Source organism: Leptonychotes weddellii, chromosome 7 (genome assembly GCF_054177405.1).
Source record: "Leptonychotes weddellii isolate Sample4059 chromosome 7, ASM5417740v2, whole genome shotgun sequence".
Taxonomy (NCBI): domain Eukaryota; kingdom Metazoa; phylum Chordata; class Mammalia; order Carnivora; family Phocidae; genus Leptonychotes; species Leptonychotes weddellii.
The window spans coordinates 107669080-107692030 of record NC_138375.1 but is presented as its reverse complement, the minus strand read 5'-3'; the positions used below and the strand labels follow the sequence as shown (position 1 = coordinate 107692030).

General features: G+C 37.5%; 1 protein-coding gene across 5 annotated transcripts in view; it reads right to left on the bottom strand.

The window, feature by feature from the left end:
* Positions 1-18163: 18163 nt before the first annotated feature.
* Positions 18164-22951, bottom strand: part of YIPF5 (Yip1 domain family member 5) — a 12748-nt gene continuing 7960 nt past the window's right edge. For all 5 annotated transcript variants that reach the window (XM_081826911.1, XM_081826913.1, XM_081826914.1 and 2 more), the window contains 3 exons: positions 22494-22639; positions 20484-20665; positions 18164-19126 (listed from right to left, as the gene is read on the bottom strand). In XM_081826911.1, coding sequence (XP_081683037.1) covers positions 18964-19126; positions 20484-20665; positions 22494-22639 — 491 coding nt within the window. In that variant the 3' untranslated portion in view covers positions 18164-18963. The remainder of the gene's footprint in view (positions 19127-20483; positions 20666-22493; positions 22640-22951) is intronic.

Genomic DNA, 22951 nt, shown 5'->3' with positions numbered 1-22951 from the left:
ACATAAGATCAAGCAAAGTAGAGGGGCGCCTGCGTGGCTCAGTCGTTAAGCGTCTGCCTTCGGCTCAGGTCATGATCCCAGGGTCCTGGGATCGAGCCCCGCGTCGGGCTCCCTGTTCCGTGGGAGGCCTGCTTCTCCCTCTCCCACTCCCCCTGCTTGTGTTCCCTCTCTCGCTGTGTCTCTCTCCGTCAAATAAATAAATAAAATCTTTAAAAAAAAAAAAAGATCAAGCAAAGTGGAAATCTACCGACGCTTCAGGAGTAGATGTAGCTTCAGGCATGTTTTGATTTAAGGACTCAAATGACATCATCAGAACCCATCCTATTTTTATCTCTGAACACCACTTTCCTCCACACTAGCTTCATTCTCAGACTTCATGTGATGGCAAGATGGCTGCCAACAGATTCAGGCTTATATAATCCCAGGTTCAAGATCAGCATAACAAAAGAAAAAGCTTGTTTCTCAGTAGTTCCAGCAAAACCCCTCTGGTAGCATCTCCTCGGATCAGACCACATACTCATCTCCACACCAATCAGTGTAAGCAGAGACGCAATGCTCAGGCCGTGGTGGAGTCACATGGTGCACCAGGAAACCAGAGGTAGAGTCCATCACCTGTACCCATGGACGGAGGGAGGGAGATGAGAATCGAGATCCAAAAGGGAGGATGGGTCTTGGACAAACAACTTGTTTGTTGCTCTGACTGTTAAGCTCTCAAAGACGAGCTACCCCAGGCTCATTCTATCCTTTCTGGACCCAGCAGGTTTCCCTGAATATAAGAATAGGCACCAGTGAGTGTGTGTTGAATGAGTGAATGCAGTAGATGTGGAATCATCCCTGAAGCATGAGATTTCCTCTCCTGCTGCAACAGGATGGAGTACTTGTGAGTTCCCCTCATCCCCATAGTTAGAAAACAGCTTGCAGCCTCACAGCCTGAGCCTGGCCTGCTGCAAGAGATTGCCCTCTTCTCTTCCCCAGCAGGGAACATACAAAAGCCTTGGTGAGATGGGGCATATTGGCTCCGTGACCAAATTCTATCTAGACACAGAGGAGTGGGTGAAAATTAAGATAGAAACAAATGGGGACGGTGTGGGGACACGAATCCTACCCTAAATGTTTCTGCTCTTCACCTCGGCCAGCAAGTGGGGAGCGCATCAGATAGGTTACAGAACCACCTAGTGGTCAAAGAGGGGCCACGCTAGCAGAGCGCAGGCCTTGCTTGGCGTGTCAGGGGCATAACCATTGTCATCCCAGGACTCTGGCATACGGTGGTCGCTGAAGGGTCCGCGTGCCCTCAGCGACTCCTGCTTTTTCTCCTACCTTTGGAGCTGCCGCGGCGAGCAGAAATTTGGGATAAAATGAGTCTGCAAGATTGGTTTTTCATTTCTACTTTTGTTACAGAATTGTTGAGAAGGGAGGGATATTGAAATGGCCGAGGAGACTGAGAATTTTAGTGAGAATGCCAGTGCAACATGCTCTCCTTCCTCTGGCAATCTGTGGGCATGGAGGTCATATGAGGGACCTTCAATTTCTACTTCTTATTTTTGTGTTGTTTGATTTATAATACGTGTGTGTTGCTTCTGTGATCATAAAAAAGAGGTCATATTTTAAACATATAGAAATAGATGTCATTTGATCAGGGAGGTTCTCCCTGATATTCGGAGACCAGAGTGTGGCCAACCTGCACTAACCGACTGATGAATAGCCCACACACATTTTTTTGGTAAACAGATGGCATGATGGGCACGGGCAGTGGCTTTGGCACTAAATGGTGCTGAACTTGTTCAACTGGGAAGTTAGTTAATCCATGGACCTCACTGGTTTGGATACTCCAATATTCCACAGAGATTCTTGCTTCTGGCCGTATGAGACTAAGCCCCTGTACCCGCATCCCAAGGGAGTTGGTCTGCTGAGGTTTTGGGAGGAAATGCGTCTGGCAGATGAAGGTGACATGGTATTCCACAGCCATGTGGACACACAACCATGATTCAAAACGCAGCTGGGTGACCTATGATGTTCTACATGAAGAGTTCTACAGGTTTTAGATCATAGTATATCTATAACAGAGTTAGTTAAATACATGATATTTAGAAAAAATATTATCAAAGTTGTATTTAGAGGGGTTGTTCTGTGGCCTGATGGATAGGAGATGGAAAGATATTGGCTCCCAAGATACCAATTAGGGAAGTATTGTAAGAATTCAGGGCAATTGCTATGATCATTGCCATGGCAATTTCTTTGCCAACATCAGCTCTTCCACGTGCCTATCACAAAGCCTGTAGACTAATATGCTTTGGTTGAATAAATGTTTATGTAAACCTGGATGATTATTCACAGTACAGTAGAGGAAGGAGGCACAGCAGAGACATGAAGGAATACAGAAGACTTCCCTCGTGCATGGATGTAAGAAGCTGGGGAGAGAGGACATCAAATGAAGCTGACTCTACAGCTTGTTCATCACTGGAACGGCTGTGAGAGAAAGATGGAGATGGAGAAGAACAGGGAGGGGGGAACTGTGGATTGTGCAGAGGCAGCCTGTTAGAGCCGAGGAGAGAGGAAGGGAGAAGATGAGTTCCAATCACTGTGCCTATGTTGGGTTCGAGTTTATTGACAAGGGTACATCTTAAAGAAATGTCCAGCAGGCAGTTAATGATACGGATTTGAGCATGGGTGAGGGGCTAGTGTTTCGGATATAGTTTTGGTTATCTCTAACAGGGAAGCAAGAGTTCGATCTGTAAGAGCAAATAAACTGCCTTGGAGAGCAGGATGTAATGATAGACAACTGAGGGCCCAGAATTGAGTTCTGAGGAGCAGTCCCTATTTCAAAAAGTGTTGGGAACACTGGAGAAACTTGCAGGGCATAAGCTTCTCCAATTGCCAGTTGAACCCGTCTTTACTAAAGGTCAGGTGAAATTACTTGACATTTTAAATGCAGACTATATGGAGAGTTGTTCAAAGTCAGATATGAAGTGGAAAATCCTTCTGAGATACACAGAGGGAATAAAATATTCCCATCTTTCAGGTGTGCTCTGTTTTAAAATTCTTAAAAGCAACAAAAATCCAGGTACTTCAATTAAAAAGTTTGCAGCTGAAGTTTGCTTTCATTCTAGCCCATTTGAGTGTACTTCTCTCGTTCTATTTTTGCTTTGTCTCTGCTTTGTAAAGAGGTTGTTTAAACCTGTGCATCAAATTCTCACAAAGCAACCCAGCCACTAAGGGAAAATCAAAAAGGAAGTACAGGGCATTTATAACAGCTTTGCTGGGAATCAGTGGGAGGGGAAACCAAAGAATGCTGCCCAGATCAGTGACCCTTGAGCACTGGGAAAAGTTAATTGGCAAACCATGAAGGAACATAATGGGAGGGCCAAGAGTGGCTCACGCAACCTTTTTAGGATGAAAGGACTAGACCTTTGGCAGTTACCATTTTTCATTTCCTTGCTTCCCAGTGGCCCTCCTTTTGTACATTAACAAAAGCAGTATCTTTCCAGATGTAATCAGACATCTAGGAACAAGGGACAGACTAGGGGAGCAGGTGAGCCCGATCGTTGCTTTGGGTAATGCTGAGGCACCATATAGCTTGTTGGAAGACATGTTGAAATAAACATGTGACTTTTACTGATGGCAGAGAAAACTGTTTCTCGTTTTCATCCTTTTTCAAGGATGTGTGTGTGTGTGTGCATTCTCATGTATGTGTGTTACTAGCATCAATTTGGATAGGTAAATGGAAACACGTAATTATTACATGGTGATGTAGGTGTGATGGAAACAATACACTTTTTACTAAGCAGATATCTCATGGAAGCAGGACCCAGGTGTTTCCTTTCTGAAGGCAACTCCCAACAATATTGAGCAGCACTGAAATCCACTGTTAACAATGAGAACACATTGATAGAAGAGCCCAGTGATTCTCAAATCAAATTCTTTAACTCTTATAACACTGTAGATTCAGCTCATTAAACTCCTGAAAAGGGGATAAATTAAAAAGCAATCATTTTAATTATCGTGTTTATGTCAAGTTTAGCCAACTGCTACAATAATATCACTTGGCTTGTTTTCCTGTAATTAATCCACTAAGTGTACAAAGAAAACAAATTACAACTATTTATAGCTCTGAAGCTAAGTGGAAATGAGATATTGCCCAAGTACTACTATGATAACTACAGGTTTGTTGACACTCCTTCAAATTATGCTTTAGGACTTTTAACTATTCATGTTACTCTTCAACTGTATTAACCTCCAGGAAACAAAGAAAATGCTAATAGTGCATTTCATCAAACTTATTTTCAGAGGTGCATACCAAGTTGAGTGACCAGGCACTTGTTTTGAGACAAAATGGATAAATCTCATTAAGGAAATGTTAACTAATATGCAAATGCTGAGTGCATTTTAAGAAAAGTCTCTGCAGTGAGGTGCAAACACGATGTGACTCTATGAATCAATTCCACAGAATGAAAGCTATGGTCAAGGTCCCTCAGTCAGCAAAAGCAAGTGAAAATTGTGTGCAAGAACACTGGTCCACTGTTTAGCACAATATGTGCAAATTAGGTCCCAAGAAATTATACTCATAATTGTAAGAAAAAAATCGTCCAAGTTTCCTCGTGACATTGGGACACTATTACTATTGCTGAGACTACTACTGTCCGTAATGATATATTCTACATACTACCACCACCAGCTTTCATTTTACAAGGCACCATATTAAGTCCTAAGCATTCTTTTGCCCGATTAATCCACAGAGCATCGGATGCAGCTGCTATAGTTACCCCTGTCCCACAGATGAGACAAATGAACCTGAGAGAGGACATTCCCACAGATTCCAGGGTTGGGGGGGTGGGTAGCTAGCTTCTGAGCTCTAACTGGTCGAATTAGAAAGCCTGGGCTCTTAACCACTGTATTTTCTCCTGACAAAGACGAATTTTAAACGTGGAGAGACTTTCGAAAACAGTTGAACTAGTCTGCTCTTGGTCTTGGTGTGAACAGGCCAGCTCTCTGCTTCAGGGCATCTGGCTTGAGCCCTGGCTTTCCCCCAACCACAGGTTAACATAGCCAGTGCATAAGCATATAGCCAGGCTTGTTACTTTAAAAATAGTGCCCTGACTGTGTGTAGCTCTTTGGGTTTTGTAAAACCATCTCACATAAATGGTCTTTTTGGATCCTCGAGTTCAGTGAAGTGGGCAGAGACATCATTTTTATCTTCATTTCATAGGGAACATAAAATTTAACTTTACTGAAAGCTATATGATGGGTTAGGGGCAGAGCCAGAGGTAAAATCTGTTTCCTTCCTTCCTTCCTTCTCTTTTTCTTTTTTCTTTCTTACCTTCCTTTTCTTTTTTTCTTTCCTTCCTTCCTTCCTTTCTCCTTCCTCCCTCCCTCCCTTCCTTCCCTTCCTTTCTTTCTTCCTTCCTTCCTCCCTCCTCCTCCTCCCTTCCTTCCTCCCTTCTTTCCTTTCTCCTTTCTTTTTCTTTCCTTCTTTCCTTCTTTCTTTCTTTCTTTTTCTTTCTTTCTCTCTCTCTCTCTCTTTCTCTCTTTCTTTCTTCCCTTCTCCCAAACACTATCCACTTTTGCCTGGCCCTTCCATGTGCGGGAACACATACAAAGCATACACATAACTGCATATACAACATAACCACAGCGCCCAAAGGAATTCTCCAGGAGGCTGCTCAACAAAGTAATAACACCTGGGAGGGTCAGAGCTTCATGTTCTCACATAATCTAGAATTTAGAACTAGAAGCACACATCTCTAGTTCATTTCAGAACTGAACCCAAATTCCCTAATCCAAACCTCAGAGATAGCTCAGCTTCTGATTTGTTGCCCTTAAAAAAAAGCCCTTTGGGAGACGAGGCAAAATTTTAATTCATCTATCAGTTCAGTGTCATGCATATGATTTATTTTTTCTAGTTTCCCTTTAGGATTGCAAATAAATTATAAGGCAGCATGAATTCTTTTCAAATGTCACCATCCTTTCAAGATTACATAACTACTCTCTACGTCAAATTGCGGCTATACTCATTTTTAGCTGTGCAACAAATGGGCAAATACTTTGAATCTTTAAAATAATCTAAAGCAGTGATAATAATAATACCGACCTCATTGGATGTGATCTTTAAAGGAGACACGAAAGTGACACGTCTGGCAGGGGGTCTGCACATGGTATGCAACAAGTACCTTTTAGCTGTTGATTTCACACCAAAACACATTTTTAAATACACACTTGATGCCAAGTACGCATATAGTAATTATGCTTTTGTTGATTTGTTTTATATTAAAGTTGAAGTTAATCAGATTTATTGCCTATCAAATGCATCAATCAAATGGGAACTGGTATCATCAATTAACTTGTATCTTTCTTAATAAAGGATCTAAGGTGCTAGACCCATGATGACACAATCTCTGCCCTGGATGAATTTACTCAGGCTTTCCCTTTACTTTCAAGTTCGCTTTGTTAGAATCTCCTTAGCTTGTGAGCTCCTTGAAGGCAGAGGTAGGTGTTTTCATTTGTAACTCTCAGAATCTACCACATACTAGCCATTCAGTAAACACCTGTTGAACACCGATTTGATGCCAGGAAACTAAAACCCATTTACCTATTAAAAGAATGCATAACAGTTTTGAGATTCCTACTGCATTGGGTCAATAACAGCACCTTTATGTCTCTAGGATTTAAATTCTACTCTTGAGCATGTACTGCTTTATTCTATTCTGAACAGCTCTTACAACACACACGCACACACCAAAGGGAGAGAGAGAAAATGAGAGAAAAATAAAGAGAGAAATAAGGAGAGAAAAAATGGAAGAGGACAAAAAAATGAATTAATAAATTTCACTTTTTACCTTTCATAGAATACCCTTCAGTATTATATGGGTTTTTTTTTAATATGTCCATTTACAATTTATATAATTTAAAAAAATGTAGAGAGTTGATGATTTCTTTATGAAAACATTTCAATTAAAATGGTACCATAACTTGGGACCTGATTTGTTAATTGCAGCCATTATCCCTGAGATTACTGGAAATTTTAAAGCAGCAGAATAGTCAGAAGGGAAAGAACATGGCTTTGAAATTACACAGCAATAGCCCTACAGCAATCTGTATTACCTTGTCCAAGCTACTGAACCCCTGCGCTTCCATTTCTTCCTGTTTAAAACAAAACTTAACATCGATCCCCCTATGAAAACTCTATGAGGGTTAAGAGCACAAGCTCTGGAGTTAGGCTCTAATGATGTCTCAGGGTAATCTCGTGTGAACTTCATTTTCCTTATGGATGAAACGTTGGTGGGAATATCTACCTGATCAGGGTTGTTAGGAGGAATAAACTAAATTAGATCATCAGGAAGAATTCCATTCCACACAATCGTAGACCTGTGTTATCAAAAATTGTACTCAATTATTATTATAGTTTTTATTTTGTCAAAAATTCTGTGGCAATTTTTCTTTTTTGATACTTATCCAGCAATACATACGCCATATATTATATATTTGTGTTACACACACACAATATACATACTACCCTTGATTCCGCCTCTCGGCCTAGAGAGTCTAAAGTATTTATTATCTGGCCTTTTACAGGAGAAGTCTGGAGAGCTTTGGTTTAGGGGATCAGAAGTAACAGTATCCCAAGGCAGGGCTTCCTCTAACTCATGTATCTCATACTAATGAAGCCAATTCCATGTAGGTGAGAGCAGAGACACTGGCTAGAGGAGGGAGGAAAAGGTAGACACATTTTAAAGAAAGATTCCTGTCTTTAAAGGCAGGGGAGGGGGTGCTCCTTTTTTCCTTCCATTCTTTTTCACGCTAACCTAGAAAGTGCCTTATGGTTAGCTTCAGTGTCCCTTTTCTGGACAGACTGTTGGGGAAATGGTTATGAAACAACTGGTATCATATATGGGAAAAAACGAAATTGGATCCTTACTTCATATACCAGTGGACTAAAAAAAAATTAAATGTGAAAAGCAAAACTTTAACATGCTTAGAAGAAAATACTGAGGCTGGTCTTAAGGCTTTGGGATAAGACAGATGCAAGCCATGAGGGCAAACATGGAGCCCCTGAGCCCTACAGAGGTCCCTAGGCAAAACTTCGCGCACATGTACACAAGACAGGCATAGGACTGTTCATACACCAGTTTGTAAAAGCAAGCAACTGGAGACAAGCCTAACGTTCATAGCAGGAAAATGGATCAGTATACTGAAATATGTTAATGAAATACTACATACTGGCAAATGGAGTTTCATGAAGTGCACATAGCTGTATCTCACAAATTCAGAAGTGAAAAAAGCAGGTTACAGAGGAAAAACAGGGTGATGTCATTTATGTAAAAATAAAAAAATCTGCTAGATAACCCTACATTGTTTAAGGACAGACACAACACATGCATAGTAAAAATGTAAAGGAAAGCTGAAAATGATAAGCCTAAAATTCAGAATATTAGTAACTCTCCTGGGAAGAGATGGGCTGCAATTAGAATATACACAGGGTATTTCAACTGTACTTAATGTTTTTACATCTCAATCTACAGGTAGAGTACACAGGTATTTATTATATTATACTTTTTATCTTATTCTATGTTACATACTCAAAGTATAAAAATCAATTTTATTAATAAAGAACCAAAAAAAAAAAAAGCCCTCCTGTTCCTTTACTGGCTTTGACTTTTGAGAGCCACGCTGGTTTTTCCTGTACTTCCCATGTTGCTGAAATGGACGTAATTGCTGCCCTCAAGAGTAGCACAGCTTTTATTTTGTCCAAGACATTTTAGTGATTGAACTAAGGAAATGGCTACTGGATTTTTCGAGAAGAGTAATGCTATAGCACAGGAGGCCAGTGCTAAAATAGATGGAAGTCCTTGATACCTTAGAGGGAATTAGATTATTTTTTTAAGATTGAGAGGGGCACTGATAAACCCCCCCAAAAAAGGGATCACTCTAATGGTAGAGTAGCAAACTCTGGCCTGTGGGTGATGTGCCTGTTTGATATTTTTTAATGCAATTAAATTAGAAGGACAAAATATTTAAAAGCTAAAAATTACATTAGGACTTATTAGGGCAAAACCATGTTTTCCTCCTAAGGTATAGTTAAAACTTCTTCCGATCAATTCAAGAGCTCTGAAAAGAAGAGCATCTAGTCATTAATTCCCTCACTTAATAAAATACCTGTCCCAGGTGAAAAATGTGTTTTTTTTTTAAAGATATTCTATACATACTTCTATATATAATTTCATACAGTTAATAAAATTATAAAATATATATATTAAAAATATATATATATATACACATATATATATGGAACATTTTCCCAAGCCAATATATTCTTTTTGAATATGACTGAGATTTTATTACCAACTCAAAAGTTATATGCATATTATGTATTATATATATAAGTATATAACATATATAACAATATATATTATACACTGTATTTTAGAAGTGAAAGGCCTTAAATCTCATACAAGTTCTTCATTTTATAGAGAGAAAATTAAAGTACAAAATGACATAATCAAGGCCTCACCAATTATTAGCAGGGCTAGTGGTAAGGTATGTATTTTCCACTCTCAGCTCACAGTTCAAAAGCATACACAAAAAAGTGCCAGGATTGTGATGCTCCATCACAGTGGTCATAAATCGGACTCAGCAGGGGAGGACAGGAAGAACGTGGATGGGGACCTGTGAGGGGCTGCTGAGACGCTCTGAGGTCTGTTTCTTGATCCAGTCATGTGATTATGCTCATTTTGTGAAAATTTACTAGCTGGCTGGGGCACCTGGGTGGCTGTCGTTAAGCGTCTGCCTTCAGCCCAGGTCATGATCCCAGGGTCCTGGGATCGAGCCCTACATCGGGCTCCCTGCTCAGTGGGAAGCCTGCTTCTCCCTCTCACACTCCCCCTGCTTGTGTTCCTTCTCTCGCTGTGTCTCTGTCAAGTAAATAATTAAAATCTTAAAAAAAAAATTCACTAGCTGGACACTTATATTCTGGTAAAATTTCTGCATATGTCATAACACAATAAAAAATCCCCATAAAAAAAGCACACATGAAACATGTCATTCTTGGCCACACAAAAAGAAGTGCCAGGTGACCGTTTAGATACTTGTCACTAGGTGCATGAAACATGTAAGTCCTGGGCTGGGTTACACAATTAAAGAATTTGGGAAGCATCTAGAGAAGAGTCCAAGGGCAATCAGAAAAGAAAGTTAAGTTGTGAGTAAAAGCATTAAAGCAGAGAATATTTAAGCTTGTAAGAAGGAAGCCAAAAACAGGACTTTGTTCACAGTAGGAACTTAATAGTTTGGAGCTGCATTCAATGGGACAAGCTCATTGAGCAAGGCAGGGAAGCATTTCCCCAATGAACCAGGAAACCAGGAAAACTTCAAGCAAGGGCCTTATTTCTTCCCTATATCACCTGCAAAAAGAGATCAAGAGTATTTTCCCCATCACTTAGAGAGGCAATATTACTTTTTTTGTTAAAGAACTGAGAATAGGCAACATAAAACTTTGACATGCACAACAAATGCTACAAATACATCTCATTTCTGTATCAGGGTCAACTAGAATTTGAATGAACTCGACACCAAAAGCATAGAGACAGAAAGGCAAGGATAGAAGCCGTACCCTCGGCAGTAGATACGTTTCTCTTAAAAACGTTGAAAAACTGCCTATTTTTTATAGCTCTGAAACTATTTCATCAGATCTGCTCTGAATCTCAATTTTATAATTGCCAATGTGGAAAAAATTATGTTTGGAGCAGTACCAGCAGCCAGAGCACACCGAGCATGGCAGAGGAAAGGGGCAGATGAAATGAAGAGAATTAGGATGGTATTGAATGGATACTGTCTTCCAGATCTTGGTCAGGGACCACAGGTTCCCTGCCCCAGTCTTAGAGGACCTGAGCCCATCTCCAATAAAGAAAGAGCAAGAAGACTGAAGCTCTAATTGCAGCATGAGCAATTTAAATTAGTGAGGAAGAGAAATTTCCCAACCCTAGGGCTAAAATGAATTTGTGAGAGGTTCTGCAAAATGATTGTATCAGCAAGAATTGCCTTATGTAGTCTGGATGTTGAAAAACTGCTTTACATATGACTTTCTTGATAAAATTGATTTACAAAATTAACATACCTTGCTGCTGTTTGATTTACTTTTAGTACTCATGGCTTTTACACCAATAATGTAAATAGGCTGTATTCTGATACACTAAAAATTTTTATCATTGTTCATATAACATAAGTAGAAAAATTTCCTAGTACATGTTAGCACAATCTCTCCAACCTTCCCCCTGCTGATTCTCTTAGGGCCTCAGAGTCCCTGCTATCACCTTCAATTCAGTCTTGACTTTGATGCTCTCAGCTGAGCTCTGGTTCTGCCTCTAGGGGGGATCCAGGTTAAGACAGAGGTTCCATGGTTTGTTCATAAATGATTCTCTCTTATTTTTGTGATATGAATAAAAACAAAGTCAGTACAACTCATGTCAGATATTAAATTCTATTTTTGGTTCACAGTAGATGATCAAGGAGAGCCATATTTAAACAACATTCCTCTCATTGTAGATGCAGTTTAATCTTTTATTAAACCATGTAAGTGTCTGAATTTTTTATAGAAAAAGCCAAAACCAAAAAAAAAAAAAAAAGCCAAAGCCATGTTATCCCAGGAAGATTGTGACCTAGACCAGTCAGAATAAAATACAGTCTGAAGAGATGGTAAAAACTGAGCCTGGGTTAAGCATGACCTTGTGACAGACCTAGACATGCAAGGAGTACCTGAATTGGCATTTAAACTGGAAGATGCTGTTCAATAGGACTGCTCATGCAGTGAAAAATATGTGCCACATTTAAACAGTTCAGAAACAGTGTTTTTTTTTTTTTTAAAAGTGCATTTAAAAAGCAAGGCATAGGGCACCTGGGTGGCTCAGTCAGTTAAGCATCTGCCTTTGGCTCAGGTCATGATCCCAGGGTCCTGGGATGGAGCCCGCATCGGGCTCCCTGCTCAGTGGGAAGCCTGCTTCTCCCTCTCCCTGTTGCTCCCCCTGCTTGTGCTCACACTCTGTCAAATAAATAAAATCTTGAAAAAAAAAGCAAGCTATAAAATACTATAAATACAACACCAAAGCAAAATATACCCTCTAAACAAACAACTCCATGCAAACAAAAAACAAGCAAAAGGAAAGCATTTTAAATCATTTTATTAAGTAATTCAACTCTTAAAGCTCAAAAAAAATTGATATAACAAACTGATTTCTGCAGATGTCTGAGGTAGAGATGTTGATTTTAGTCTTTATAACTGCTATCATGATAAAATTCAACTCCTGGGAATTGAAACAAATTGAGGAACAAATTGGGTGACAAGGCCTAGTTTGAGCAGAGTCACTGTCAGATCATACCATATATTTGATATTCTCTCTAAAGATGAGTACTGATATAACTAAAGCACAATTGAGTTAAATGGTAGGGATGTTCTGAAATGAGTAAATTAGATGAGCACGAAGATCCACTGAAGGAGAAATTAAAATGGGCACATTTCAGAACTTTAAAAAAAAAAAAGCTATGTAAAAACAGTGACCTTAAAATGACACTGTCAGACTGACTCTTCTAAACGGGCAAGAAAAAAAAAGGCAGCTCATTTTGAATGAAGTCTTCCCTTCTAATGTAGGAATAATTTGAAGTGTGGGCGTGACATGATACTTTTACCAGTGTTCACATTCCACTCCTTAAGAGTAGTATAAAAATGCTGAGGTAATAGAGAATCACAGAGCAATGCTTGTACAAACATAGATGTGACTTGCATGCTTCAACAAATCAAAAACTAGACTCATACTAAACAGAACTACTGGGGAATAAAATTATTGAAATTTTCAGAATTTAAATTCTGCATGTAAGTAAGTATTAACCTGAGCACTATAAAAAGCAAATATGGCACTGTAATAACGGAAGAAGCCAGTACCAATGCAGCACTATTTAAAATGGTTAAAAACCGTACGAAGATCCCAGCTGTCCGACAACAGGGGACTGCTGAAGTAAATTAAATTCTGGTCATTTAATAAAACGGTATCCAGTCAGGAAAAAGAATGAAGAAAATTTCAGTGTTCAACATGTATGATGCCCACAATAGATTGCGAAGTTAAAAAAAAAAATGACCTTGAAAACATTATGCCAAGTGAAAGAAGCCAGAAACAAAAGGCCACATTTTATGCCTCTCTTCTTAGGAAATGTCCAGAATAAGCAAATCCAGAGACAGAAAATAACTACTGGTTGCCAGAGTATGGAAGGTGGGAAAGTGAGAAGTGTGGGGATTCTTTGTGAGATGATGGAAATATTTTGAAATTAGAGAGTGATGATGGTTGCACATTGTGAATACAGTAAAACCACCAAATTAATAAAATGGATTTCATTATAGGATTTTAATAAAAATTTTAAAAAAGAGGAGTGTGCATGTATGTATTCATGTGGAACAAGGCACTGGGGGTACAAGGTGGGGAGAAGAGGACACCTGTGTGTGTGGTCTGCTAAAACGCAAACCAATCAATCTGAAGGGAGTTAGGTGGGGAGGGAAATTTGAAGCGGGTGGCAATCTCTCTTCCTTGGTATCTCAATGTTTTTTCCTCTGGTCAAAAGTTCTTTATTGTTTTTTCCTCTATGAATATCTATCTTAGGATTCTTCTTCCTTCTTTTCTCTTGAACTCTAAATATACAGATGTTTTAGCAGTTTCCTCTACCTCCCATTCTCACCCTCCATACTAATAACGTATCATAAAATCTAACACGTTTTAAGGGTACCCTTTAATGATTTTAATAAACATACAGTTGTGCAACCAGGATCACTCAAAAAGCTCCCTCCTGCTCCTGAGCAATCAATTCCCACTTCTACCCCTAGACAACTACTAATTTGTTGTCCCTACAGATTTCTAGAAATTCATATAAATGGGTATGTGGTCTTTCCTATAATAGGGCTTTTTTTTCTTAGCATAATGTTTCTGAGGGTCATTCCTATTAAAACATCTTATCAATAAACTGCTGTTCCTTTCTATTGCCGTATAGAGGTATTACTCTTTATCATAATGATGGCATGTAACAGGAAAAGGAAATAAAGATATTCCTATTTTGAAAAAAAAACATATAGTAGGACTTTTAGGACCATTGGCTGCCTAAAGAAAGGGCTATCAAGACCTATAGCATTATCAAAGATCACAAAACTGAAAACTGTAAGCAAATTTAACATGAAATTTTACAAGGACTTTTGAACTATATTTACCTGAAGAAAAAAATGAAATAACCATATTGCTTTCTCTACTTTTAAGATAATCAGAGTAAGCCAAGTAGGTATATAAATTTTTAAGTATCTTAAATGTATCTACTGAGCATTTCATTGTCTTCTCATTTTTAAAATTCTTTTTGTGCTGCTAGTGTTGAAAAGCTGTTTTAGGGGCGCCTGGGTGGCTCAGTTGGTTAAGCAACTGCCTTCGGCTCAGGTCATGATCCTGGAGTCCCAGGATCGAGTCCCGCATCGGGCTCCCTGCTCGGCGGGGAGTCTGCTTCTCCCTCTGACCCTGCTCCCTCTCATGCTCTCTGTATCTCATTCTCTCTGTCTCAAATAAATAAATAAAATCTTAAAAAAAAAAAAAAAGAAAAGCTATTTTAAACACCTTAATGCATAATTAATCACCCCACATGCTATCAGATTTAGTGGTAGTTTCAGAAATAAACCAAATTTATATATGCAAGGTAAGCCTAATCAGTTAGGCTCACACAAAACGTAATATCCGATTTTCAGAACCTAATGTGCTCAAGAAAGTATCTGTGCTTTTAAATTAGGAGAACAGCTCTGTATTTAATTAGTCCTCATTTGAGTATGTAATCATTTTAATTTATTTGCACAAACACAGGACACTGTGCTCCATCAGCAGATAATGTTCTTCATTAACCAAAGTAGGAACTTGGTGCACAAGGGTAGAAGTATTCCTATCTTGATGCAAAAATCCTAACTGCACACTACTAGATTTCTTTCTTCAGTTTGCATAGTCACAGTTCTGAGATATACATTTGGTAATATAAAACACTTTTAACTAAATACTCTGCCAATCCCTAGAAATCGATAATTTAATACTTAATGTTTTATATTACTTACTGCCCAGTTATGAATATTTAGTTATTAATGAACAAAAGCAGCTTAATGAAATTCAAGTAATAGCTATACTAAAATTCAAACTTCAATAATTTGGATGGTGGCAGAGTAGAGTTAAAAATCAATTATTTCTTCATTGGTGGTATAAAATAGTAGTAGCACAGACTGTAGAGAGTGGTGATTAGGACAGGCTTTACGCAGGCTGTTTGAAAGTAAACTCCGTATTCTTGACAAGCTAATGATAGATCATTCTTATCTATTCATAAAAGCACATGATCCAATGTTTCCTTACAGGATTCACAATAAACCTTGGTATCTTGTTATTGCCATTCCTTCTCCCCCAAATCCTAAATACATCATAAGAAGAAAAAAGAATCTCCCATTAATCATTGTAACTCTCTGAAAAAGTACTTTGTTTTTGCCAAATTTTAAATGTTTCATTCTTACAGTTCCTATTTTGAAACAAGCATATCATTAGATGAAATTGCTTAAGAAATCCTTTAAGCTTTCATTTCCAAATAAATTGGAATTTATTAAAAATTGAGATCACTTGGTAACCAGTAGTTAGAATTTGACATGACATCACAAAATGAATCAGTGAATAGTTTGTGAGGATAGATTTAACTTGGAGCATTATTTGGGTAGAAGCCTGCTCTCACTAGAGTTTTGAAAACCCAATGCTATTCTTCATGCTATGATCTGTACCATTCTATATTTCTTGGAAAACTTTTGGAAATACTTTATGAAAGGCTGAACACCTTGTCATATATATATATACATACATGTATGTATATACATAAATATACATACATAATATATATATATAAATAAAATTTCTGCTACAGGGCAAGTTAAGCAAATTGTCTGAGTCATTACATTAGCTCTGCTCTATATGACAATAGGCAGATCTCCAAATGTGGTTCTGACTTCCCACAATTTTCCACAACTAGGTCAGAATACCCTATTGGGTAAGATTTCAATTTCTATAGTTCTCCTTTTGCCCAAAGTTCTAAATTCTTCCATTTACAAGGAAAAAAGTGTCTAATCTCAGAAAGGAAAGGCTCTTTTGTAGGTAACAAATACTATAAAAATAATTGTATAATTTGAGCTTCAGAGATAACTGTCCTTCCTAGATTTGGAGTATATTTGAGTTAAGCAATGCCCATTAAGGTTACAAATAAACTTGCAAAATGTCAAATGCGCAGTACTTAAATTCTACCCAAAATATGTCATTAGATACATTTCTTAAAATTCTCTTTGATTGGATGCGTAGTATGTGACAATAGGTAGCATTTTACGATTTACAGAATTTTGCACTATCTTTATAACAGTATCTGGAGAAAGAATGCCTATTCCTACAAGCCTAGTTATATAGCTCTTGAAAGCACCCACTGGTAAACATGGCAATATAACATGGTATTAAAAGTCATAAAATATACATTTATACCATACAAATAAGCAACGGTCTGTCCTTGGCATAAAGGCACGCATAAATAAACAACGCTCTAGCTTGAGTGAGAGAGCCTGAAAATCCATTCACAGTGAGTGTGTTACTCAGGAGCGATCACTAAGAGAGCTTGTAGCTATACTCCGTTATCTCTAGTATTTAATGGTACATATATGTTTTTGGTACAAAATGGGTCCTAAAAGCAAGCTAGATTAGATGCTCTTCCTGGAACTTCATTGTGGAAACAAAAATCTACTATAATGCCACAGAAAAAATTCACCACACATAACTTTTTGAAATAGTTTTTCAGCTTTTAAAGTATGCATAAATACAGCTACATACATTGTATTTTAAAGAAAATTTTTTTTTTAGAAGGGAAACTTTGGCTATACATGACTCTTCAGGTACCAAACTAAAACTAAGCTCTTGAATTAAACACAACTCCACTGTATAGCTGTTTTGACAGAGTAACTGCTTATATAAGATGGTTTTGTACCTAATCACTTTGGAGTTAAATAAGACAACTAACAACAAAAATCTCTCAACATTGACTTAAATTAAAAATTATTATCTTGGGGATGGGAGAGGCAAAAAATAAGAAAACAATTTGGGGAATCTGGCTGAAGATTAATGGTCTGAAATTAATCAACAGTGAGAAAATTTAATTCCCAAAGCATCACCTATCCTGTTCATTAGGAAAAACGATATTAACAGAAGGCACTCATATCTGCCTTAACAAGATTAGTGTATTTATTTATTTATTTTTTTATTAAAGTGTTTTTTTTTTTTATTTGAGAGAGAATGAGAGACAGAGAGCATGAGAGGGAGGAGGGTCAGAGGGAGAAGCAGACTCCCCGCCGAGCAGGGAGCCCGATGTGGGACTCGATCCCAGGACTCCAGGATCATGACCTGAGCCAAACGCAGTCACTTAACCAACTGAGCCACCCAGGCGCCCAGATTAGTGTATTTATAAAACTAAACTGAAAGAGGCAAAAAAGATACTACCCACGGATTACAATAAAAAATATTCTAAAACACTTTGGGGTAAGTTTGAAAGCCCAGCCAGAAATGAATTATTACTGAGAGTATTCCTCCAGAAGATTAAGTATTAATGAAGAAAAACAAATTTACATGATTCCAGAGATTAGAAATCATGATCTTATAAGAAATATGTTTTATTAACTTAACCTTTTTGATTGAACACTACCTTTTAAAAACAACAATTAACATCAGTTTGGTGTTTTCTTAGTCTAAAATTCTCCTTTTTTAAAAAAGGCAACATTTTCCTCCCCACTAGGCACCTTTCTCATAAGTGTAACTGAGCTTGTCCAAAATCAGAGGCAGTTTTTTCAGAAAAAGCCAATGATCAAAATACAAGATACAGCATTCTCCTACAGATTCTCTGGCAAGAGAGCATGACATTAACCAAATAAATTTAATACAAGGAAATAATGTTGTAACTCAAACTGCCTTTCACTTAATCCTTTTTTTTTTCCTGATTTTTATACTAAATGATTTCTGTTCTTAAAACTTAGGATAAATCAGGAATACAAGTTAAAACCAGAACCTAGTTAAAGAAAATGTGATACCGAAAACAGCAAAAGTCAACTCAACAGCAGTTAAAACTGGGAAAATTTTAATTACTAAGCATCAAATGCATTTTACAATGATAACTGCAGTACTGAAATTGTGACATTTTAAATATTTTTCTCAAAAAAAGGTAGGAAATATGGAGATCCAACTATGAACATTAACGTGGCCAGTCTCGGTCACTATGGTTTAGTTAATGCTAATCTTAACAGGTGTTCACATTTTCTGTCTACAATAAAGTAGACTACGAACTTCTTGTCTCGTTGAATTTTAGCAAAAACTCCATGAGATAATTTAAAGGAATGTCAAATTTTGGAAGTGCAAACTCGTAAATTCTACTTTGGGATCACTTTTTGCTTCAAGTGCATCTAACTCGAGAATACAGGCAATTTTTCTTTCCTAATCCCTTGGAAAAATTTTTCTGCAGTAAGTCTCGTGTCTTCTTAACTAAGGCTGGGCTGTTTCTAAGAAAGATTTTTAGCTCTGTGGTTAGTTTCCCACAGTTGATAAAAATCTATTAAAAACATCTTAATGTAATTTGCCAGGAAAAAATTTGTTTTTCAAAGGCTGCAGGAACAGGAGAGAAATAGCACTTCTTATTCTTATATGTATAAGCACAAACACTTAAAGCTAGTCATACTGCAGACAAATCCAACACAGTATTCAAAAGTTCTATAAAAATGAACAAAAGATACATGTTTACTTCCATTGCTCCAACAGTCAAATGTTAGGTCTGCATGAGAGTTGCACTGTAGCAGTTCGCTGGTCCAATTTAAGGGTTCAAAGTCCTTTTTGGCCCAATGATGTCCACATGCCAGATAAAGTCAGTTCAAAAAATGGAAATTAGGGCAAAGACTCCATATAACAAAGCACAAGGATATGCTACTAGAAGTTGCTGTCCTTCCATGGCTAATGCAGAAATAAAAATTTTGGACGCGGAAAAACTACACCATCCAATAATTCCAGCAGTGAGAATGATTCCTACCATTCCCCTGTAACCGACAAGGAAAAAGGGGAGGGGGAAAAAGGCAGTAGATGAGATTAGTTATGTAAGAATATAACAACAACCAATTCTAAAGAAAGGCATTTTAAATCCACATTGTACACATCTGCAGAAAAGATCAAGATTTTTTTTCAAATGTTAAAATAATGTACCTCACAGTGAATTCAATGATGCTCAATTATTCACATCCACATTCAATGACGTGAGAAAAAGCTCATTTATAATTACATTTTGCTCCTGTTAGCATAGGAGCTAGGTTTTTCAACTTTGGCATTACTGACACCTGGGATGAATGCACTTTTGCTGTGAAGGGGTGTTCGGTGCATTGTTAGGTTGTTGAGTAGAACCCCTGGCCTTTAGCTGTAAGGTACCGGTGGAACCTGTGCACGCCCCACAGCTACGACAACCAAAATTATCTCCAGACACTGCCTGAGGTCCCCTGAGAGCAAAATTGCCCTGGTTAGAAAATACCGCTTTGGTAGAAAAGTCTCTTTTGTAAAATTCAAATATCTATGTACCAATCTCCACAAACGAAAAGAGTGAAACAGTTTCTACAAAAAATCTGAAGCATTTTTACGCAAAGCAAGAACACTGTGAAGCCATCATCTTGCCAAATGTCTAGCATCAAACAGCTGATGCATGCTCTTCCCCTCAACCTCTCCTTTAACTTTTTTAAGTGCAACCAAGGGCCATCACTGGTTGTGCCTGGCACCAGCCACAAGGAGGAGCCTGAACTGTTGAGAGAGAATCTGCACACTGGCCAAGAGGAGAGAATTTATCAACAGGAATTTACACCTTTCTTTTTAACCTTACCTAAAATATTATTTAACAATTACATACTTAAAACTGCTTATAAGTACAGCTGAGAACATGGCAGGCTAGTAACAGCCTCTTCCCATAAAAAGAATGTTTTGCTTTCAGCTAAAAAGCTGCCAAACACAAGAGTGTTTATTATTCATTCACTTAGCATATGCCCAACATTTTTAAGAAACCAGATATAGTCTAAAAAATATCAAAGACGGTAAGTATAATTTTAACAACTTGATTTTTTCATGCAATATTTTAGTTAACAATCACCACTGTTCGGTTTACTGACACTGGTAAGTAAACACAAAAGCAGTGAAATTCTTTATCACAGATAAAAGCAGAGATGGTATAAAAGATTTTAAAATTTATTCTCAGTTCCACTGTTCACCACTGAAAAGCATGTAGTATAGTCCTCATTCACAACAGGCACTATAGCTCATGTTTGCTGAATCACAGTGATTAATCTTAAACTGATGGTGAGATAAATCCTATTACAGAGAATTGGTCAATCAATACCCAAAATAAAGATCAGTACTTACTGCAAAGAAAATATCACTGCAAAGCTGGAAAGCAGGATCATGGGAAGAAGACAATATCCAAGGACACTTGCCACACACCCAAATGAAACACCTGTCATACTCATTAAGTTTAGTAAACAAAACATTCCTAGACATCCAATTGCACTGATCCCATATACATAGCCAAACTGGATTTTGCCAGCCTATGGGTAAAGAAAAGATTATAGGTTAAGGGGAAGAAAGTAAGTTCTTTTTGGTCTTATTTCACCTAAAATGGTGCATGTAAGAAAATATTCAATTCGTGAGCATCAAAATCTGTAGAGGCATCTATTCCTTATGCAGAAGAGTAAAACACAGATTGTCTTTTATATCTCTCTCAAGAAATCTGAAGTATCTACTTCCCAATACACAGATACTTGGTTTTTCATTTTCCAGTTTGTATTTGAGCAATTCAGCAAATAAAGAGACAAAATCATGGTACAATCACCTTTAAGGAGTAGATTTCTAAAAAGAAATCTAGCTGATTTTAAGCAAATAAACTACAGAGACAAGACAGAAAGCCCTGCAGAATGTTTGGACAATATCTAATATCACTTGAAAGCAGCTAATACCACCAAAATTGCCCCGAAGCAATTTATTCTCATTGGTAGTCGTAGTTGCAATCTTTATAACAGCAGAAACAATTTCATCATTCACTTTATAAGGCTGTTAAAGGAGCTAAGAGAAAGGAAGGCAGGATAAGCAGGACACTGTGGTTCTGTGGGGAGGGGAGGAGAAAAGAAAACTGATTAACAAGCAAGAGAAATACAATGGAAGATATATTTTTCTTTCATTATTTTTCCAAATTGTTGGTGGATTTATACAGTCTTTTGACAAACAAAAAAAACAAAAGAAAACTTAATTATGCTGTTGTAAAAGGTATTAATGAACAGACTTAAGACAGTATAAGTTAGGTAAATTGCTGTCACAGTACTCTCAGTCAAGATATATGAACAAACATTGTATTCAGGTCATACTGTGATGAAAATCAGTCCAGAGATTTTAAAAACTTCCTGGTTTGTCAGATTCTAGACATATAAAACTCAATCATGAGACTGCCTCTAAAGATTACGTTACATGGAAAAATTCTTGTCATTTTTGTTAGACTCAGTATTTATTTATAAATATGTGAGAGTGTAGAATTTTCAAAAGGTTCAGCTGAGTTCACCAATGGATTCACTAACGTAGTAATAATAAAACCTCATACATGTACAGCACTTTAAAATTTTTCAGGGTTCTCATATAACCTGTCTTGGTTATAATCTGTAAACAATCTTGTGAGGTGGGAACCATAGGATTATCTATCAGAGGGAGCTGAAGGATGAATGGCTTGCTCCAGGACAGAGCAGGAGCACTGAACTGATGCCCAGCTTTTCTGACTAAAAATCCCATCTTTTATCCATTACATCATTTATCTCTTCTAATTCAGAGACATAAGATAAAATACAACAAATATTAACATATTATCTTTACAACTACTCATTTTCAATATACTTTAACATTTGTAGGGAGGTAGGAGATAGGCAGTAAAACGTCTTGCCCTTTAATGTTCCAATTCATTAAAAGTTAAAATAATATAAAGGAAAGTAACCACCAGCACCACTATAATAACAAAACACCACACAAAGTCCACAGATTAAAAAAAAAAAAAAGCTATCATTAAAATATATAAATAAATAAAAGAGCAACAGGCTAAAAAATGTTGTCAATTTCTAAAAAGAAGGAATTTTGATGAGAGACTGAAGCCACACATAACTATTTGTTTTTTTCCCCTAATAATTAGACATTTTCTTGGAACAAAAAATTATTTCTAAATATATGACATTTTTTATCAATGGAGAAGTGATGAATGTGTATATATTCCAGCAACTTAATACCATTCAAAACACATGCAAGATCTGAAAAATAAACAGAGTCTCAAACTTGGCTCCTGGTGGAACACTGGAAGATTGTTCTCTAACCTCATACTGAGAATTCAAACTAAAATCTTACCAGTAACAATGTGGCTCCAAAAGCAAGGCAAAAAACCATCGGTCCTGCCAAATCAGTCTCATTCATGATGCTGCCGTCTGCCACTTTTAATGGATGTAACACTGTTAGTGTTTTTTGCCAGATGTGGTCAAAATTGATACCTAATTCTAAAAGAAAAGAAAATAAGACAGTCAATTACGATTTGTGACACACCTTTAGTTTACCAGAATCTATGCTGCAATAGGAGACAAAATGAAACACTCAGCATCAAAAGAGAATCTAGGGCGCCTGGGTGGCTCAGTTGGTTAAGCGACTGCCTTCGGCTCAGGTCATGATCCTGGAGTCCCGGGATCGAGTCCCGCATCGGGCTCCCTGCTCGGCAGGGAGTCTGCTTCTCCCTCTGACCCTCCTCCCTCTCATGCTCTCTGTCTCTCATTCTCTCTGTCTCAAATAAATAAATAAAATCTTAAAAAAAAAAA